At 40.3% G+C, this 20,815-nt stretch overlaps 1 protein-coding gene across 2 annotated transcripts in view; it reads right to left on the minus strand.

The window, feature by feature from the left end:
* LRBA (LPS responsive beige-like anchor protein) overlaps positions 1-20,815 on the minus strand; it is a 369,838-nt gene that overhangs the window by 332,329 nt on the left and 16,694 nt on the right. For both annotated transcript variants that reach the window (XM_070948936.1, XM_070948937.1), the window contains exons 2-7: positions 9,820-10,051; positions 9,589-9,689; positions 6,061-6,156; positions 4,197-4,318; positions 3,761-3,887; positions 1,412-1,531 (exon numbers count right to left, since the gene is read on the minus strand). In XM_070948936.1, the coding sequence (XP_070805037.1) occupies positions 1,412-1,531; positions 3,761-3,887; positions 4,197-4,318; positions 6,061-6,156; positions 9,589-9,689; positions 9,820-10,051 (798 nt within the window). The remainder of the gene's footprint in view (positions 1-1,411; positions 1,532-3,760; positions 3,888-4,196; positions 4,319-6,060; positions 6,157-9,588; positions 9,690-9,819; positions 10,052-20,815) is intronic.

The raw sequence follows: 20,815 nt of genomic DNA on the forward strand, positions 1-20,815 counted from the left end.
AATAAAGTAGAAAAATCACATAAATTATTTCTTATCCACATTTATTTATTTACTTAGTTGGTAAGACTATTTTTACATATTCATTCATTCATTCATTCATTCATTCATTCATTCATTCTCCAAGTGTCACAGATTGGGCAAAGAGAAGATATAGAACTTTTACCCTATATTTTAAACTATAAATATTGCTAAAGATATAAAAAGAAGAGTTCAGTCACAATTTAAGTGATGCATATGACAAACTAAGGAAATAAATGTGACTAAGAAAAAAATAAGGAATAAGAAAAAACAAACAAACAAATTGAAGAGCGCGAAAGCTCCTACAGCCCTTAAAATTCTGCTGGGCCGGCTGTTAAATCAAGGCGCGTGAAAGCTACTACACAGTGCTTTAAGCTCCACAGGCTTGGCTGTCAAATTGAGGAGCGCGAAAGCTCCTATGGTTTAAAGTTGTTGAAGAAGGTCTCCAGCGGCTCGAACCAAAGCTCTTACCGCTGAAAGAAGCTCAGCAACTCTTCCGGTAAAACCGGGAGTCAGCCAGTGGAAAAACTCACTGAAATAAGGCCAGAATATCCAGTTCGATGTAAAGGAATCCAGGAATACACTGTCAAAAAACAGAGGGATCGCTGACACACCCGTACTAGCTGAGGACTGAGTCAAAAGCTGGGGACCGTTAGCAATGGAGGCATGTCCTCACAGCTCTGACAGACTCAGTCCAATCAGCTAACAGAGGAGGTCAACCCATTCTTGGATGCCATCTCCACCAAAGTGGAGAAAAAGTATATTTTTCTACTTATTGCTTTTATTAATTTATTTCAGTGAAATATACACTGTTCACATTACTACTCTGATCAATGAAAAATAGTCCACACAACAAAAACTTTATAGTCACCACCATACCACAGAATAAAAGCTATACACACACACACACACACACACACACATATATAAAATAAGAAGAAACAATGATATTCCAGCTACTAATTAAGCTCTGATCAACCACCAAAATAAAATTATTTTCACAACATTAAGGCACCAAGTGACCAAGATATTCAATGCATTGAGATCACCTCTGGGAAAACTTGCCACTAATTGACTTGAATTCTTTAAGACAATGAAGTGTTGCATATGCTCTAAAGCAGTGGTGTCAAACTTTTAATAGCATCTCAAGGGGATATTCATATTATTCCACACTAACAACCCTGTAAAATTGTGAGAGGCCTACTTATATTTATAAATGGAAAAAAAAATTCTGGGTCAATACTCAAAATCTCTGCTTCAAATTATTGTTTAAATGTTGACGTCAAAATTAAGACAACAATAAATTTTCATTTTTCAACTTTAACATAAGCAACACGAAACAGAAAAGACATACAATATTTCCTGTAAATAACTGATAAAGTGAATTACTTACATCACTGACATTGACAAACCATGTTATCTCTCCATATGATGCTAGTTCTCCATTCACATAACATCTGAGTTCACTGTTCTTCCAGCGATTATAGATATGAACAATAGTAACCATGTACCACTATATAAGAAATGTAGATGAATTATATAAAGTGTAAAAATAGAGTGTTTTTAATATTTTGAAAATTGTGTACATTTGAAAAGCAGAAATGCTTTTGCCTACAGTTTAAAACTGTTAACTTGTAGGAAATATAAATTGAACAGACAAATCAAAATAAGCCTGCTACCAGATATGATTTCTTTCGAATAAAATTTCTAACTTGGCTGAAATAAAATGTTTCTTTCAATGAAAATACTCTCTATAAAATCTTCCATCCTTCCAAGGTCAGTAAAATGAGGACCCAGATTGTTGGGGGCAATATGCTACTCTGTAAAATGCTTAGAGAGGGCTGTAAAGCACTGTGAAGCGGTATATAAGGCTAAGAGCTATTGCTATTGCTATTGCTATTGCTATTGCTATTGCTATTGCTATAGACTGTCAGCTGAAAATTAGTCAGTCTGCACATAGTGGACAGAAAATGCATTGTTGTTATATCGTTCCTTCACTGACAGTCATCCATTTAATTGCATTATTCTTTAAGTAACAATGTTACTTAATTTTTGCTGTTGAAAATTTGTTTTACATTCTGCCTTCTGTTCTTGTTTTGTTTTGTTTTTTTAATCTATGACTGCATCTAGAGGTAGTCCTCAATTTACAACGACAATTGAGCCCAAAATTTCTGTTGCTAAATGAGACATCTGTTAGGTAAGTTTTGCCCCATTTTACAACCTTTCTTACCACAGCTGTTAAGTGAACCACTGCAGTTGTTAAGTTAGTATCATGGTTGTTAAGTGAATCAGGCTTCCCCATTGACTTGTTTGTCAGAAGGCTGCAAAAGGGATCACCTGACCCTGGGATACTGTAGCTGTCATAAATATGAATCAGTTGTCAAGCATCTGAATTTTTGTCACGTGACACGGGGATGCTGCAATGGTCATAAGTATGAAAAACGGTCACATAAGTCTCTTTTTTCAGTGCCATTGTAACATTGAAAGGTCACTAAATGAACTGTTGTAAGTCGAGGTTTACCTGTATTTCATTTTATCTTTCTGGCTAAAACAGAGAAAGTGAATAAATTCCTGAACTGATCTTTAAATAACTAGTTATTATAGAATTAGACATCCTAAAGTTGTTCCTTTTAAATTATTACAGCATTTTACATTAGCATTGTCTTTGTATATATACATATATATTGCAGATTATGAAAATAAATGTCAACCTAATACCGCTAACGCCAATGATCATTAATTTTCAAATGCAGAAATATCTATTATACATTTTATTAATTGTAGATTAAACATACTGTGGAAGAAAGCTTACACCAAACAGATATGGAAAGTGAGAGCTCTTCCTTCACATATAAGTCCAGCTGTAATAGATTGGGAAAAAAGCAGAGTTTTTTCCTTGTCTGGTGTTTTGGAAAGAATCCAAACTTCTGGAAGATATAAATTATTTCCTGTACAGTGGATTCATAACTGTTCTAAAAGAACCAGGAATCTCTGTGTGTTCTCCATCTACTTACTAGTTGATAAATAGAATGATAAATAGAATTCAGACAGAAGCAGAAGCCATGTTGCTGATTGTTGGACTACTGAATAGCTGAATGGCTTTTGGCACTGAGTATGGAATGTGTTGGAGAAGGAACTATTTTATTTGAGCCTAAGCTATGCAGGTCAAATAAATAAAGCACAATTCACAGTTCCCAGTGAAAATGGAAAAGAACTGAATCACCATGGAACGGGTAAAAAATAAAAAAAGTTAAAGCAAAAAGTTACTAGCAAAACAGAATCTATCTACAATTTGAGACAAAAGATTTACTTCTAAATGAGTCACCATCTGGAATCTCTAAGAATGATAGAAACCAACCTCTTACATTACGAGGCAGTAGATTAGGAAAACGTTGTGTAAAGAAACTATGAATGTTAAAGCTGTTATAAAGAGAGAGAGAGAGAGAGAAAAAAAATCTCTATACCACTTAAAGGAGCAAACGATAAAATAAAAGAAATAAAAGCAGACACTGAGGTGGACTCGGTCCACAAAACTAAAAGACTGAAAACAGTGTAAATTAGGCTTACAGGAAAGTTATCTGGGATGTAGGTTAAATGGGGTATAAGAGTAGGAATGATACTATGTTACTTAAATTTAAGTGCTACCTGAGAAGGGATAAACCCTTTGAGGATGAAACCAATAGCTACTGGGCTGTCTGCCAGTGGCTGGATCATCCAAAACAAAACCATGAGCGACACGTACCTTTTGCGGCTTGAAATCAAATTTCACACAATGCTGGAAACCTTTTCCTTTTGACTTAATTGATGTCACAACCAAACAGCCTCCCACAAAATGAGCAGAGTAACCAAGCCCTTTACTTGTTCTAAAACTGAAACAGGTAAATAAAATTATTACGCTTATATTTATTTACATGTATTGATGAATGTCAATTTTGCAAGCAAGAATATCACAACAATGGTAAATATATCAGGATATATTTATATACATATTCACATACATATTTATAATAATATATATAGTACCAATAAGGTACAATAAGTACAATAGGACTAGCACTGATGATGTTACCTAGTTAGGGTAACGAAACAGCTGCAAGAAAACAAGCAAGCTAAGAGCACCAAGGACCCCTCAAAATATATAGTAAATATATAAATATATAAAATGCATATATACATACCAATATAAGTAAGGCTTATCTTTGTCTACATTGATATTATTTACAGGGTCCATTCTTAACCAAGTATGAAAGGTAAATCCATTCTGGTATGGCCACTTTGCTATAGGAGGTAAGGCAATAGCCTAAAAAAAGCAATGGATTATCATAAATGAAATATGTTTTTTTAAACTTTGTCTTTGTCTTTTGTCTTTTATTAGATTTATATACCGCCCTACTCCCGAAGGACTCAGGGCGGTGAACAGGCACAAAATAAAATACATAAATACAAAAGTTAAAAGATATAATTAAAACCAGATTAAATAATTTAGCCCAAGACAATTAAAAATCCCAAAATTTAAAACAAATTAAAATTTCGATGTAAAAGAATTTTAAAACAGGGGAGAAAATTAGGCCAGGCCGGCTTGCTGGAATAGGAGAATCTTAAGAGCTTTAAAATATGTTTTAATAAATATCCTTATTTTCATTTCAACCTTTGCTGTAAATTAAAGTCCATTTTATGTATGCAACATTTTCCTTTGTGTTTTGCCTGTTTGATGTTTTAATATAAATAAATGTGAAATAATTTCAAATATAAGATCAGAAAGGATAGTTATTTATACCAGTATAGTGATAGAAATATTGACTGTTCACAATTGAGTCACAAGACACTTCTAGTGAGGTGTATGAACAGACACTCTGAATTTTGTAGAGGACATTGCAGCCGAAATATAAGATCCAGACTGCTTATAATTCTCTCTGCAGTAAAGATAGATCTTGAGATTGCACTCATGTATTCTGCATAGCTGGTGACATTCATGGTTTTTGTTTTGTTTTGTTTTTGTTGTTTCTTTGGTTAGTGGACATAGAAACTGAGGTATTTGCAATCAGCTGGGAATCACAGTTTCCAGCATCATCTGAGCTGTTAATATAGCCTAATATAGAATTTTGACCTATCCTCACTTTTGTAATCATGCTGGAATTTTATTATTATCTCTTGAAGACTGAAAATCTTTCAGAAGTGCAAACTTTGTATTTGCTATGTGATTCCCTCTTTAATCTATTTATAAAGAAAGAGAAGTACCTATTTCCAGCTTTGGAAGATTTTATTTTTTTCTAACATGCAGCTAAAGGATGACTATATATTTTCCTTTGGAAAGTTTTTAAATGTGAAGAATTTAGATGATTTGATTTAAAGAAAGATGTGGAAGTTAACTAAAAATATCCTCTCCTGTGGGAAAGAATTTCTGTGTTTTTAAGTTGCTGATAAGAAGGCTTTGAACGTTAACTACCAGATGGCTATGTTAAAGGAAATTTATGATTTGTGGACTCAAGAACTGTGAGAGTACTTAACCCTATATTGCAATCAAAAAGTGCTGAAGAGAATCAAGCCTCTTTGAATAAAATGGAAAAGGTATTATTGAGGATCCTAAAATTAAAGCCTACAAGAAAGAGATGGAAATATTGGATTTAAAAATGGACCTGGAAGACTACTTAAAAAACAACAAATGCATAAATAAGATATAAGAAATGATGTGAATTATTATACTGCTTGAGTATTTATTCAGGCAAACCACTTCTTGCTTCAACCCATATCAAAATCTGTGACAACTCCTTTTAATTTATTTTAAGATGAGTTTATTAATACATGACTCTTTTTAAAAAATATACATAAGATTTGCTTGTAGTCAACTGTTATAAAGCTTATTAAACATTCTCTGTATGTATATAGATCCAAGTTTCCAAAACTGGCATGGAAAGATTTGAATTACTTTTCTTTAAGCTATTACGTATATTATATTATATTTAAGACTTCAGAATAAAAAGACCAAGTACTTTACAAAACAAAGATTTTAAAAAACAAACATGATGAGATAAAATAACTTACTGCAGCACTTTTTCCTGGGAAATTGAAGAAGGCATCAGGCCCATATTTCTGGGGCATATATTTTAACACAGATAGCAGCTTTCCAGCATACAGAGGCTATTCAAAGAACAAATTCTTATTACAATGTTGAATAATAATAATAATAATAATAATAATAATAATAATAATAATACCTGCATTTCTTGACTTTGCAAAAAAAAACCCACCCTACTCGGAACTGCCTATATACTCAGACACTACCTTAATAGCTGTTAGGTCCTTGGTTAGAACTGTTAAGATTTTACTAGTCCCAGACTGTGAATTAAATTGAACATTAAATATTTAATAATAATAATAATGTAAAATCGAATAAAAATTATTCAACTTTCATACCTCTAATAATTTTAGATGTTTCTCCAAGGCAATTGGGCCAGAAAATCAGGATATAAATAATAGTTTATATATAATAATGATTATACATCAGAATATTGCTATTAAGAATGTAAGACCACATCTATGATATCAAAACTATTTGTGCTGCTACAGACCAGGGATATTTTAAGTCTGGGATAGCAGTTAAAAATTAAGATTTCCACAAAGGCAGGCAGGAAGACATGTAGTATGAACCAATCATACTTGTTTCCAGCATTCTGCCATTATCTGGGATCCAGCTACTAGGTCCTTGAAGGCTCCATGTTCTAGCTGCTGCTATTTAATGCCAAATTCACCCATCTGGTTCATAGTTGGCATCATCTGGTCCTCCACCCACCATCAAGGTTCATAAGTTAGCATCATATGTGAACCTAGCAACCAGAGGCATTGTTCTACAGATAACTCAGTATGATGCTTTACAATTAAGGTTGGGTGCAAGGCATAAGCAGAAATTTCCTTACTATCCCAGTCTCAAATTTATACTGCAGACAGTAAAACCATCAATATTCTTCCATTTGTACTGCATGTAAAAATTGTCTCTCTTACTTAAAATTACCCAGGGAAAAAAACACCTCCTGACTTCTGTGACGTGTTTTCAAGTTATGTGGAGGATAAAATCACTTGTAACTGCTCAAAGATGAATGCTGGTTAGAAGTGAGATGACTCAGGTAGTATCTTCAAAGATTATCTAGCAGCAATTTGAGCCTTTAATTCTGAGGAGGTAAGACAGGGTTCTTTGTAATGTTAGCCTGGGCATTTGTGGATTGGAAGTCTCTCTTTCCTGGCTCATGAAAACCTCCAGAAAGGAAATGTGAGGCTGGTCAGGCCAATCATAAGGCTTCCTTGAAAGAGGACAACGACCTTTGTCTTAAAGAGGTCTGACTTAAGGTCATTGTTTGACTTAGCAATACTGAACAACTATCAACCCAGTCTCCAATTTACCCTTCTTATGAATAGTGTTAGCTGCCCTAGAGGGATCCTGGAGGAAATTATTTCAGTCCTGGGTTTGGTACTGAAAACACAATTATCACTCTTGTGGCTAACCTGTGATGAGACTAGCAAAATGGAATGCAATTGCCCTGATCTTGCCGGACCTTTCAGTGGCTTTTGAATACATTGATCATGGTATTTTGCTGACCTGTCTGGGACTGGGAGAGGGAAGCACTGTGTTGTAGTTATTCTCCTTAAAGTTATATTTTAATAAATAGTGAGAAGAAAAAGAAGAAGTCATGTTCTAGAATTCTCCGTTATGGGGCGTTACAGAATTGTGCGCTATACATTCTCTCCTCTCCTATTTAATAGCTACATAAAGCCACTGAATTGGATTATCTGACAGCACAGATTCAGGTATCATCCATTTGTCTTCAAGTGATACCCAACTGTATATCTCTACCCTGCGCCAAAATAGAAACAGATGGAAGTCTTATACTGGTATCTGGAACCTGTTAATCCCAACCAGGTGAGAAAGTTATGGGTTCAGTAGCCTTCTGATAGCAGGGACATATGTGGCTCTGGATAGGGCTGTGCTGTTCCATGTGGAATGGGTTTGTAATTTAGATGTCCCCTTGGTTTTACAGTTACTGCTTAAAGAACAAGACATCTGGGGCAAGAAAGCCTTTTGCACATCTTCAAGCTCCTAGTTGTGACCTTTCTTGGACAGAGGATCCTGCTCATAGTTACTCATATTTCTGTCACATTTGTTTGGATTAATACAATGTGCTGTACATGGGATCATCCTTGAAGAGCATCCAAAACTTCAATTCGGCTACAACATAGTATCTTATATAGAGATGGGAATTTCTATGTTTTCTTATGTAATACATCTATTCACAGGTGAGCTTCAGCCGGTTTGGAGTGCAAAGCTTCTCGCTGAGCTGGAATCCGATGGAGCCTTGGTCTCAAAGGCCCTGGGGTCAGCTCTCCGAGCAAGCTCGAACTGGCTGCCCAGTCAGAAACCACCATCCGGTGGTCTGACTTGCCACAGAGCGGCCTTCAGCGGGCTTGAGCTAAAAGCTCTTCACACTGGAATAGGTGGTGGCACAGCTCTATGGTGGTGATATAGCTGCCATAATGAAAATTACAATTAAGGAAAACAATAAAGGTATCCAGAAATTGGTTGACCTATGCAAAAACACGTCTGTCTGCAGCTGGGACTGAGACAAAAGCTGGGGACCATTGGTGTAGGCGTGTCCTCACAGCTTTGACAGCCTCAGTCCTTTTGGCTAGCAGACGGGGACAACCCATTCATGGATGCTGCCTCCACTACAAGGGAGAAACATTTATTCACAGGTGAGCTTCAGCCGATTCGGACCAGTTCGAATGAACCGGTTGTTAAAATTCTGTGCAGTTTGGCGAACCGGCAAATCCCACCACTGGCTCGCCCTGCCCTGCCTAGTCACTCATCTCGCCCGCTTGCCTGGCATAGCTGCTGCTGCTCTCTGTACGGCCCCTTCGCTTGCCTCGACCACACGGTCTCTGCGGGCCAGCCAGCTTGCCTGCCTTCGCTGCCGCGGCCACCCAGCCAATCATTAGGGCAAAGAACCAGTTGTTAAAAAATTTGAATCCCACCACTGCATCTGTTTACTTCAAAATGGAATTCAAAGTATCAGCTTTAAAGCCCTGCATGACTTAAAACCTGCTTATCTATAGGGTCTGCTCTTTCCAGCTCCCTCTTCTTAAGACAGGTCATCTGCACAGGGACAAGCTTCACAGTGTCTACTGCTCTTCTTCTGAACAGAATGATTCCCAAAATTGGGATGGCTCCCATGAAAAAACCATTAAAACCTGAGCCTTCTGAAGAGCCTTGGAACAGACCAGGGACAAAGGGGACCTACCTCCTAGGTATTTCTATGCTTTTCCTCAAGGCATTGTTACTTTGATTTTGTTTTTAGTTGCTATTATTTTTATTTGAATGGTAGATTTTGCTTTGGATCTTATTGGACACAATGACATATAAACAAAAATAAAAATCACTATCTTATTCCCAGTTTCTATCTATTAACCATAAAAATCTATTCAGTGCTATTACTCATAAAATCAATTTACGATATGGAAAGTTAAGGATATCTATTTAAAATAAAAAATACTTTTTCACAAAAAATACAGATTTCTACATACCCATTTTCCTCTGTCTCCTTGAAGTTTGCTAAAGTACAGCTTTAATTCCCGAACTGTCACACTGTAGCTTGCTAATACTCCAAGCATATCTACTAAAAGATCTGTGGAAAATTAAATAAAGGTTATTAGATGTAGGTTAATATTTATTTTTTTCTGTCATGTATGAAAAAGGGTTCCATATTAATACACTGGAAGTTTCTTCCAATTCTAGGACCTTTTAAGACATCATACCTGCAATCATATTGTCAGCTCTATCAATCCTCTGAAGCACATGCTCAATGAGACCTACTTCTGTGCAAATCTGCAGATTTCGGATACTTTTTTTCAGGATGGCTGTAAACATGCTCCATATCTCTGCCTGGCAAGTGACATCACACTTATCCAGCAAGTCCAACATGCATGTAATAGCTTCTCCTTCTTGTATAATAAAATTCATTTCCAGATCAAAATGACCACCTACAAGCTGAAATTTATAAAGAAGGAACATCATTTTCAGAATTATCTCTTTAAAATGTATAATTTTCAGGCTTAACATTTTTCCTTGAGACAGATAATAGAAATGTTACACTAGGCTGTGCAATTAATGAAGAAGTTATTAATACAATCTTATACAAATATACTGTATCAGGGTACAAATCCTACAAAGTTGAGTAAGATTCCTAACAAAATTTGCATAGAACAGTTGATTGAATTCCTGTTTTATGTTAAGAATACATGAACTAGTACTAGTATTAGCATATATGATCAAAGCATATAATATTATTAATTTATATGATCAAAGTATATAATAACCCAGCATTGGAATATGTGCAAGTTTTGTTTCTAAGCATTCTATTATTAGTATAATTATTTCTATACTATATAGTCTTTAAATAAATTACCAAAGATTAATAAAATAAAATAAATTGTAACAAAACAAGTCTATGTTTATTCAGCTGTAAGGAACACCAAGTTCAATGGGATTTATTTATAATTAAGTGGCATCAGGTACAAATACACTTATATACCAAGTTAAATCTATCAAAGGTCTATTCAATGGTTAAGGCAAACTATGTATACAGGTAGTCCTTGACTTATGACCACAATTGCGCCCAAAATTTCTACTGTTAAGCGAGACATTTGTTAAGTGAATTTTGCCCCATTTTGTGACCTTTCTTGCCAGGTTTGATAAGTGAAACATTGCAGCTGATAAGTTAGTAACCTGATTGTTAAATGAATCTGGCTTCCCCATTGACTTTACTTGTGGGAAAGTCACAAAAGGGTATCATGTGACCACGGGACACAGCATCAGTCATAAATTTGAGTCACTTACTAAACGCCCAAATTTTGATCATGTGACCATGAGGAAAGTGCAATCATTGTAAGCGTGAAACTTTTTTCAGTGCCTCTGTAACTTTGAACAGTCACTAAATGAACTGTTGTAAATCAAAGACTTATCCAACTATTTCCAACTGAGCCTTAAGTGTAAATTACACTGAATGCATGACTCTGTTTCCAAGCATATAAAATGTTCTCAAATGAGAAAGGCAAATTGTTCACCTGTGAGAGTACTCCAAATATCATCAAGCTGTTGCCAATGGCCTTGCATTTTATAAGATCATATAATCAGTCAGTACAATGATAAAATAATTGTCCAAATGCTACTAGATCTATTTTCCCAGCTGACAAATAAAAACAATGTTCTGGGTCACAGTCACCCAGTTGTCATTCAAAATTTTGCAACCCAGATTAGTAATCATACCAATCCCCATCCCTTCATTTACATGCTAAAAAATATCCCTTCTATCTTACTACACAATTTAAACTTTTGATAAAAATGGAAGTGAAATCAAACACAAAAATAAGAGGAACTGCAGCATGGTATAGGAAAGAATTATGTGACTGATGTTTGCAATTTCTTCTTTGTGATCTCTAAACAAACCTAAGCATGGTTTGTAGGGCAAAGTGCTAAGAAACCAAAAACCTATTTGCCTTTCCAAAAAGAAATGTTCGTCCTAGCCCGGATATACAGCTGTCTGTGGTCAATGACAGTGAAGAGATTGGACTATAGCTGCTGTCAAAATAAGGCTACATATTCTGCAATTCTTGAAAAGAGAATGAGTTTAGGTGGTATCACATATGCACTTTTGAAGGCAAAAGCATTGAGTTAACCCTACTTGTCTTCCTTAGTGTCTTCATACATGAATGTTCTGTTTTACCTATTTCATGATTTGAACAGACTAAGGATGTAGACTGGCAGAATTTTCACTTAATATCACCTTGTTTTTCTACAAGAAATTGTTAATATCGTTATTCACAATGTTGCTGAACGGATTCCTCAAGCTGATGATCATGGATTTCATATTACAGCACATAGTTTATACTGCCATCTGCCAGCTAGTATGGATGACAGGTTTTCTTATTGGGCCTATATTTAATTCTGTGAATGTCACATATTGGGTATATGAGTTAGTGGCAGAGATCTATTACTAAACAGAAACTAATCATAGATGGTTTTCATTTAAAATATAGCAATTCTGCTATAGGATTTGCTAAACAAATCTGTTTCCATGCTTTTCCATGAATTCAAGCAGCTTCCATTCATTACTCAAGGTCAAAAGTGTTGGAGAAATATGTAACTTGGAAAACACATTTTTCAGCATTCTCAAAATAAATCAATGGTGTCAAACACTTCAAGATTGGGAATATATAATGAATATATCTGACATTTTAAAATAGAATAGTCAGACAACAGAAAGAAAATTTTTAATATTTTCTTTTTTAAATTTCTCTCTTAATGAAGGCGTAACAGCATATATAATAATCTACAAATATATTTCTCAAATATGTGTTTGTGTAATGACAAGCTATATGCAAATCCGAGAAATACATGCACCCTTCTTAATCTAATGGTGAGATGTGTGCTTTATGACTTATGACAGTGCAAATTCCTTAGCAGGGAAGTTTATAACTATATTGTATAAATTGTATATCATTATTTCAGGTTACTTTAATTATAAAACCTAGACAGCTTTCATTACATCTAAAAAGATCACATTTTCTATTTCCTGATGGCCCCATAGCAACACCATATCATAAAACAACTTCACCAGAAATTATGATCAACTAATACAGAATATGTGGCTTGAAAATTTCTCTTCACAACTGGATATTAGCAATAATAGCAATTAAGAAATTGGTTCAATAGCAAGACCAGATAAATGCAGTTATAATCAACTTCAAAGCAATTTTATTAAAGAAAAAGTTTGAATTTATGCTTAGGAATACAACTTTTTGCCAATGCTAAGCTCACTGCCAAGCATTTCCAAAAAATAAATAAATAAATCTGGCCCATTATCTTCTTACAGTTGCTTGAGTTAATATATTTGGTTCTAAAGAACCATCAACTGTCATGCCAGCACCTTATAGGCCATACATTTTGCTCTTAAGTAAAGTGACCTCACCTTCACCTCAATTCTCTTCGAGTCATCTTTCACTTTTAGCTACATGTACATAGACAGTAACCACCCATCCAAGAAGTTGACATATTAGTTTTCCTATCTAATCTGCAAAACACAAATAATTCACTAGCAATTTGAAATAGTACATTTAGGAAATCAGACTTAAGTAATTTTCATTTAAATGTTTTATGAAAGTATTTTTTACAAATGGGAGTTACATGCAATTTGTGGAAAATTTGATATACTATTAATATGGCAACACATTATACATACGTATAAGCGCACATCTTAACAGTATGTCATATTAATCTATTCTAATAATAATTTGAAGCTGATCAACCTTCAAGACACAAATTTGCTGCCAAAGACAGGGATCGCATAATCCAGGTATGTACACCAGCTAGTTATTATCTGAGCAGCAGTAATGGCTGTGAACAGCAAAATGTAATCTCATGAAATGTCACAGTAAGTTATGAATATCTGAGCAGCCTAATGCACCTTACTAGCCATGAAGTGTGAGAATGTAATCTTATTACCTTTTTTATGGTTGTATTTTTTTTTTTTAATAATATAGGCTTTGAACTGATGTATAGTCTTTCTCTGCACCTTAACATGATTTGGTCTCTTGGGCCATACAGTTCATTTTTCAGATTTCCCCAATTCAATGTATAAGTCTTAGATTCAACTTCATAAACAATCTTTGTAACAACCAACTGGCTGACATAATATTTTCTCTTTCTAGACTCTGGAATGATATGTAAGCATACAGCAATGATTTCCAAGCAACGTATTTGAAGCATTCAAATACATCTTCCTAACTTTTACATTTCATTTTAATATTTCCCTGGATATTTGTAAATTTAAATATGTCACAAATATATCAATATATGGATGAATTTTAAAAGCAATGGCAACTTTTGGTATCTATAGATCATTCCTTCTCAATCATAATTTCACATTCCCAGGGATTAAGTTTCACCAAAGAGATTGAAAAATAAAATAAACTCTCTTTCTTCAACTTCTTCACCAAACAGAATGGACGTTGTCTTACCTGAACGTCCCTTCTCGGCGCGCTGCTGGAGAATCCAAATGTTGGGTTGTTCCTAAGCTTGATTGCCAGACTGGGTGAATGTTTCTTTAAGAAATGTCCTTGGCCACTCCTCCTTCGCTCGGCTGAGCTCCAGTTTATTCACGAAGACAAATAGAGGACGGTGCTGCCAAACAAACAAAGAAGAGAAACAAACCATCCGGCATCACAGAACGCAGCCGAAGGGGTGGGTTGGATTCTCCAGCAGTGCGCCGAGAAGGGACGTTCAGGTAAGACAACGTCCGTTCTCCAGAATCCAAATGTTGGGATATACCCAAGCTAGTCAGATGACAGGAGGGCGGCTGCATTATCCCGGGTGGGGAAAGCTAGAACCGACTGCAGCACACGCCGACCAAAGGATGCCTCAGCCTAGGCAAAGGAGTCTATTTTGTAGTGTCTAACAAAAGGTGTCAAAGAAGTCCATGTTGCAGCCCTACAGATGTCTATGATGGATGCCTGGGTAGCCCAAGCGGCTGAAGTGGCTGCACTTCGGGTGGAATGTGGTTAAGATTCTCCCCGGCAGTGGTTTCTTCTGGGTGCGATACGCCGTCGCGATGCAGGCTTTAATCCAACGACCAATAGTGGACGATGAGACTTTCTTGCCCAATGTAGATGGATTGAAGGACAGAAATAAGGCTTCAGACCTACGGAAGGACGATGTCCGCTTAATATACCAACGTAGGGCCCTCCTAATGTCCAAGGTATGCCACTGTTATTCGAGATGATGGCTAGGATCCGGACAAAAGTCAGGTAGAATCAGTTCCTGGGCCCGGTGGTACGGAGAGTTTACCTTGGGCAGGAAAGAGGGATCCGTTCGGAGCACCACCTTGTTAGGGTGAAAGATGCAAAGGTCGGCCCGCACTGACAACACTGCTAGTTCAGAGACCCTTCTTGCCGAGGTAATTGCCACAAGAAAGGCGACCTTGAGTGTCAGAAACCAAAGGGAAATCGAAGCCAGAGGCTCAAACGGAGGCAACATTAGAGCGTTAAGGACCAATGCAAGGTCCCACGTTGGATACCAGTGAATAGTAGCAGGCCGGAGATTGGATGCCCCTCTCAAGAAGGTCCATATACGGGGATGACGAGTCAAAGGTCGATCGCTGACCACAGTTAAGACAGTGCTTAGAGCTGCCACTTGACGCCTCAGGGTGTTAGGAGCAAGTCCCCGGTCCAAGCCGTCCTGCAAAAATACGAGAACATCAGTGATAGACGCAGTTGTCGGGTCCCTATGAGTCTTAGAACACCAGGAACAAAACGAACACCAGGTGGCGTCGTAGATACGATTTGTGGAAGGGCGTCTGGCGGATTGCATAGTGTGGATCACGCTCGCCGGGATGTTGTCCTTCCTTAGACAAATCCTCTCAAACGCCAGATGGTCAACTGCAACCATTGTGGGTCTGGGTGCAGTATGACCCCCTGGCTGAGAGATATCTTGTCGTTGGGGATGTGCCAGGGGCGCTCAAGACGTCCACGTACCAGGGCCGACGCGGCCAATTGGGAGCGACTAGGATGAGATCCGCCTTCTCTGCCAGCATCTTGCAAACTACCCGTGGGATGAGCAGCAGAGGGAGAAAAGCGTAGAGGAGCCCCGGGGGCCACACGCTTTGAAATGCGTCATAACCTTCTGCCCCGGGACAGGGGAATCGAGAGAAGAAGCGGGGCAGCTGAGCATTCAGCGGATGAGCAAAGAGGTCGACAGTTGGGAGCCCAAAGCTTCTCGACAGGTCCCGGAACAATGACGGATGGAGGCGCCACTCCGCCTGATCTATTTGGGTCCAGCTGAGCCAGTCCACCTGGATGTTGTCTGTGCTGGAGATGTGCTCCGCCGTCAGTGACAGAACATGCTTCTCCGCCCAATTCAGCATCCCCGTCATCTCGTCCAGCAGGGGCCTTGAACGAGTTCCGCCTTCCCTGTTCACATGGGCTTTCGTTGTTGTATTGTCCATGAGGACCAGCACGTGACGCCCCATCACAGATGATTGGAAATGGCGTAGGGCGAGGTGGACTGCCCGCAGCTCTAACCAGTTTATGTCGTGCTGTAAGTCCCGCGTGGACCAGCGGCCCTGAGCGACTGACGACTGCAGGTGCGCGCCCCAGCCAAACTTGCTCGCATCCGTCGTGATGGTAATCCGGACAGGTTCCTGGAAATAACAGCCATTCTGTATGGCCGGGAATATCCACCACCTCAGAGACAAGCATACCGTCGCCAGGAGGACAACCTTGGTGTTCAAGCTTGCCCGGTGAGACCTCTGATAAGGCAGAAGGTACCACTGAAGAGGACGACTGTGGAGATGGGCCCACGGGACTATTGCAATGCAAGAGATTAGTTTGCCAAGCAACTGGGACAACGTGATCAGGGGAACGGCTCTGAGCGATAACACCTGAGTCACCAAAGCTCTTATGCTTCGAATCCTGTTGGGAGACAGGAACACATGGCCGGTGACCGAGTCTATGACAGCTCCAAGGTGGAGAATGCAAGTGGTGGGCAGGAGCTGACTCTTGTCTAGGTTCAGGGAAAACCTGTGCTGTCACAAGAGACGAGACACTGTCCTTAGGTCGACCACAGCTTGATCCCGTGTGGCAGACAGAATGATGATGTCATCCAGATAGCACATAACTCTGATTGGGGTCTGCCATAGGGAGGCAGTCACTGTCGCTAGCAGCTTCGTAAAGGTCCGAGGGGCGGACGAGAGGCCAAACAGCATGGTTCGATATTGGAAGTGTCGGTTTGAGTAGGCAAACCGAAGGAACCGTCGATGGGAAGGACTAATCGGGACATGCAGGTAAGCCTCCTTGAGGTCAATTGACGTCATAAAATCCCCCCGTCGGATGCCCTGCAGAATCGATTGAGCGACTGCATTTTGAAGTGGTGATACCTGATGAATTTGTTTAGGGCCTTTAGGTCTAAGATCCCCCTCCAGCCCCCAGAAGACATTGGCACGAGAAAGAGGCATGAGTAGAACCCGGAGCCCCGTTGTTCCACCGGTACAGGTTCGATAGCGCAGATGTCGAGCAGATGTTGGATCTCTGCGTTCATCAATTCTCTCTTCTCCGGATTGCCTGACACCGGACAGGGAATGAAGCGGTTCAGAGGGCTGGAGAGGAAGTCCAATGTGAGGCCGAACCTCACCGTTTGGAGGACCCAGGCGTCTGTCGTGGAGGAAACCCATTGGGGCAGAAGTGGAGTAGACGACCACCAATGGGTAGATCTGCGTGGTAGTCACTTGCCCTTTCAGAATGATCGGCTGGCGGCTCCACGGAACTGTCACCTGGCGTTGGGCTGCCCCGATCCCGGTAGGCAGGCCTGTCAGCAGACCGATCGACGCCCTGGGAGTAGTGTCTAGGAAAATAGGACCCGCTGGGTCCAGACTCAGTCTCTGGTTATAAGGAGCAAATCTCCTATCCTGTCATCTGAAGGAGGATGGCATAATTTTACGTTTATCCTTATCCTCCACTAGTATAGGGTCCAAAGCCTCTCCAAAGAGAAAGGAACCCTTGTAGGGAGCAGATTCAAGCTTCCACTTTGATTTGAGATCGGCCCTCCAATGATGGAGCCAAAAGAGGCGCCAAGAAGTGACGGTAGAGATAAGGGCCCTTGAAGCAAACTTGGCCACATTCAAGGATGCGTCTGCCGAATATTCAGTGGCTGCCACTATTTTATTAATGTCCTGATGGAGCCTGCAGTCGTCAGGTGGTAAGCGCTCCTGCAGTTAGCGCAGCCAAATAAGAGATGCGCGAGCAAAGAAGGACATAGATGTTGCCGCCCTGATGGCCCAGGCTGCCGCCTGATGTGTCTTACGGAAAGACAGTTCAGCCTTCCTGTCCTCGGTTCTGAGACCGTCAAGCACATCATTGGAGATGACAGAAGAAGATGTCAATTGAGCCACCAGGACATCTACAGTAGGCAGCTGGATGAGATTTTGCTCAGGGAAATGAAGCGTCGGAAAAGATGCCTGCAGGGTGGTTGGAGATCCTCCCAATCCGAGTCCGACCGAACACAACTAAGAACCCATATTAGGTCTTATCTTGTGGCGATGGAAGTGGTGAAACGTAACTATTTTGCCACTCTCATTGCATCTGCAGAAAACCGCCCAGCAGCCCTGTTTAGAGTGACCCACTCCCTCCTTAATCGGGGAGTGAGGGAGGACCCCTTGCAGGGCCGTGCTGAGGATTTTACACAGTTTCTGCAAGATAAAATCACTCAGATTTGGACCAGGTTGGACTCTGACTGGACAGAGTCCGTTGAGGTGACGGGGGCTAGTCTTGGTGGAAACATCTGGGTTGAGTTTGAGCCCATTTCACTGGATGACGTGGACAGGATTATGGGTAGGCTGGAGTCCTCCACGTGTTTATTGGACCCTTGTCCCTCCTAGCTAGTTTCAGCAGCCAGAGAGGTGACTGGAGACTGGATCCAGGCTGTTGTCAACGCTTCGTTAAAGGAAGGGGTCTTCCCTGTTGCACTCAAAGAGGCGGTGGTTCGACCCCTCCTTAAGAAGCCTAACCTGGACCCTGACATTCTTAACAACTACTATCCAGTCTCCAACCTTCGCTTTTTAGCGAAGGTTGTTGAGTCCGTGGTGGTGCAGCAATTCCCTCAATTCCTGGAGGAAACAGACTACCTCGATCCTTACCAATCTGGTTTCAGGCGTGGCCACAGCACTGAAACGGCATTGGTCACCCTAGTAAATGATCTCTGGTGGGCCAGGGATGGGGATGTTCCTCCATCCTGGTCCTTCTTGACCTCTCGACGGCTTTCGATACCATGGTATCCTGCTGCAGCGGCTCAGGGAGATGGGGTTAGGAGGCACTGTTTTACAGTGGTTCTCCTCCTATCTCTCTGGTCGCCTGCAGTCTGTTTGGGCAGGGGGTCAGGGATCCTCCCAGAAGCCTCTCACTTGTGGGGTGCCTCAGGGATCGGTTCTCTCCCCTCTGCTCTTTAACATCTACATGAAACCCCTGGGTGAGATAATTCGTGGTTTTGGGGTGAGGTATCATCAATATGCTGATGATACCCAGCTTTACATCTCCACCGCTGACCACCATAGGGATGCCCTTTCTGTGATGTCCTACTGCCTGGAAGCGGTGCGGGTTTGGATGGGGAGGAACAGACTTAGACTCAACCCTTCCAAGACTGAGTGGCTGTGGATGCCGGCATCCCGGGATTTGGAGGTTCCATCTTTAATGATCGGGGGAGAAACTCTTGCTCCCTCCGATAGGGTCCGCAACTTGGGTGTCCTCCTGGATTCTCGGCTGTCCTTAGAGGACCATCTGACGGCCGTAACCAGGGGGGCCTTCGCACAGATCTGTCTTGTGCGCCAGTTGCGCCCTTTTCTAGACTGGGATGCCCTCACCATGGTCACTCATGCCCTCGTTACCTCTAGGTTGGACTACTGTAACACCCTCTACATGGGGCTGCCCTTGGGATGCGTCCGGAGGCTCCAGCTAGTCCAGAACGCAGCTGTGCGGGTAGTTATGGGGGCGTCTAGATACTCCTGTGTAACATCTCTCCTGCGTGAGCTGCACTGGCTGCGGGTGGCGCTCTGGATACATTTCAAGGTGCTGGTGCTCACCTATAAAGCCCTTCATGGCTTAGGCCCGGGGTACTTGCAGGACCATCTCCAGCCGCTCTCCCACTATCCTGTGCGTTCTCACAGAGTTGGCCTCCTCAGGGTGCCGTCGGCCAAACAATGTTGGCTGACGGCCCCCAGGAGGAGAGCATTCTCTGTGGGAGCCCCGACCCTCTGGAATGGATTGCCCACCGAGCTCAGGACAGCCCCCGACCTTCTTTCCTTCCGTCGCGAGCTGAAGACGTGGCTCTTTCGTCAACTCAACTGATCCGTTTGGGGGTACATTGTCATAATTTTAAACTGTTTTTAATAGGGCCTCTGATTTTAATTTTATTTCATTGTGATTTGTATTGGAATTTGTCATTTTGTAAGCCGCCTTGAGTCCCCAGGGAGAAAGGCAGCATATAAATCGCAATAATAAATAAATAATAATAATAAATAAATTTATATCCCACTTCTTTTGATTTTATAAATACCTCAAGGCACCACATGTACCTAATCCTCCTTCCTCCTCCTATTTCTCTCTGTGAGGTGAGCAGGGGCTAAGAGAGAGTGACTGGTCCTAACGGACCCAGCTGGCGCTCATGTCTATGGTCGGACTAGAACTTACTGTCTCCCAGTTTCTAGCCTGGTGTCTTAACCACTAGATCAAACTGATCTCAATTTTTCAAGGAATTTCCAAAGTGATAAAAATAACTGTTTAATTCATAGTTGTCCATTCATTAAACATTATGATATTCAGATCTTACAGATTTAAGAATAATTTTATAGACTATTTCTAATTTTCCTGTAGAATAACAAAGGTGCTCAATTTTATATGGAAGCATTCAACTGAAATTATAAGGATTTATTTTTATATTATTCTGATTTTTATTGTAACAAGTTCACATTTTAAAAAACATGATCTTTACAATCAGATTGTCACTCTGAACTATATAGGTAAACTAACTCTATAGGTCCGTGATGGCGAACCTATGGCACACGTGCCACAGGTGGCACGCGGAGCCATATTAGTGGGCATGCCAGCTCAGCTCTGGGGCGCATGCGCGCGCCGGCCAGCTGATTTTCGGGCCTTCTGGGCCCACCAGAAGTAGGGAAACAGGCTGTTTCCTGCCTCTGGAGGGGCTGGGGGG

Source organism: Pituophis catenifer, unplaced genomic scaffold, assembly GCF_029215685.1.
Source record: "Pituophis catenifer annectens isolate HBS135680 unplaced genomic scaffold, rPitCat1.0.hap2 SCAF_8, whole genome shotgun sequence".
Taxonomy (NCBI): domain Eukaryota; kingdom Metazoa; phylum Chordata; class Lepidosauria; order Squamata; family Colubridae; genus Pituophis; species Pituophis catenifer.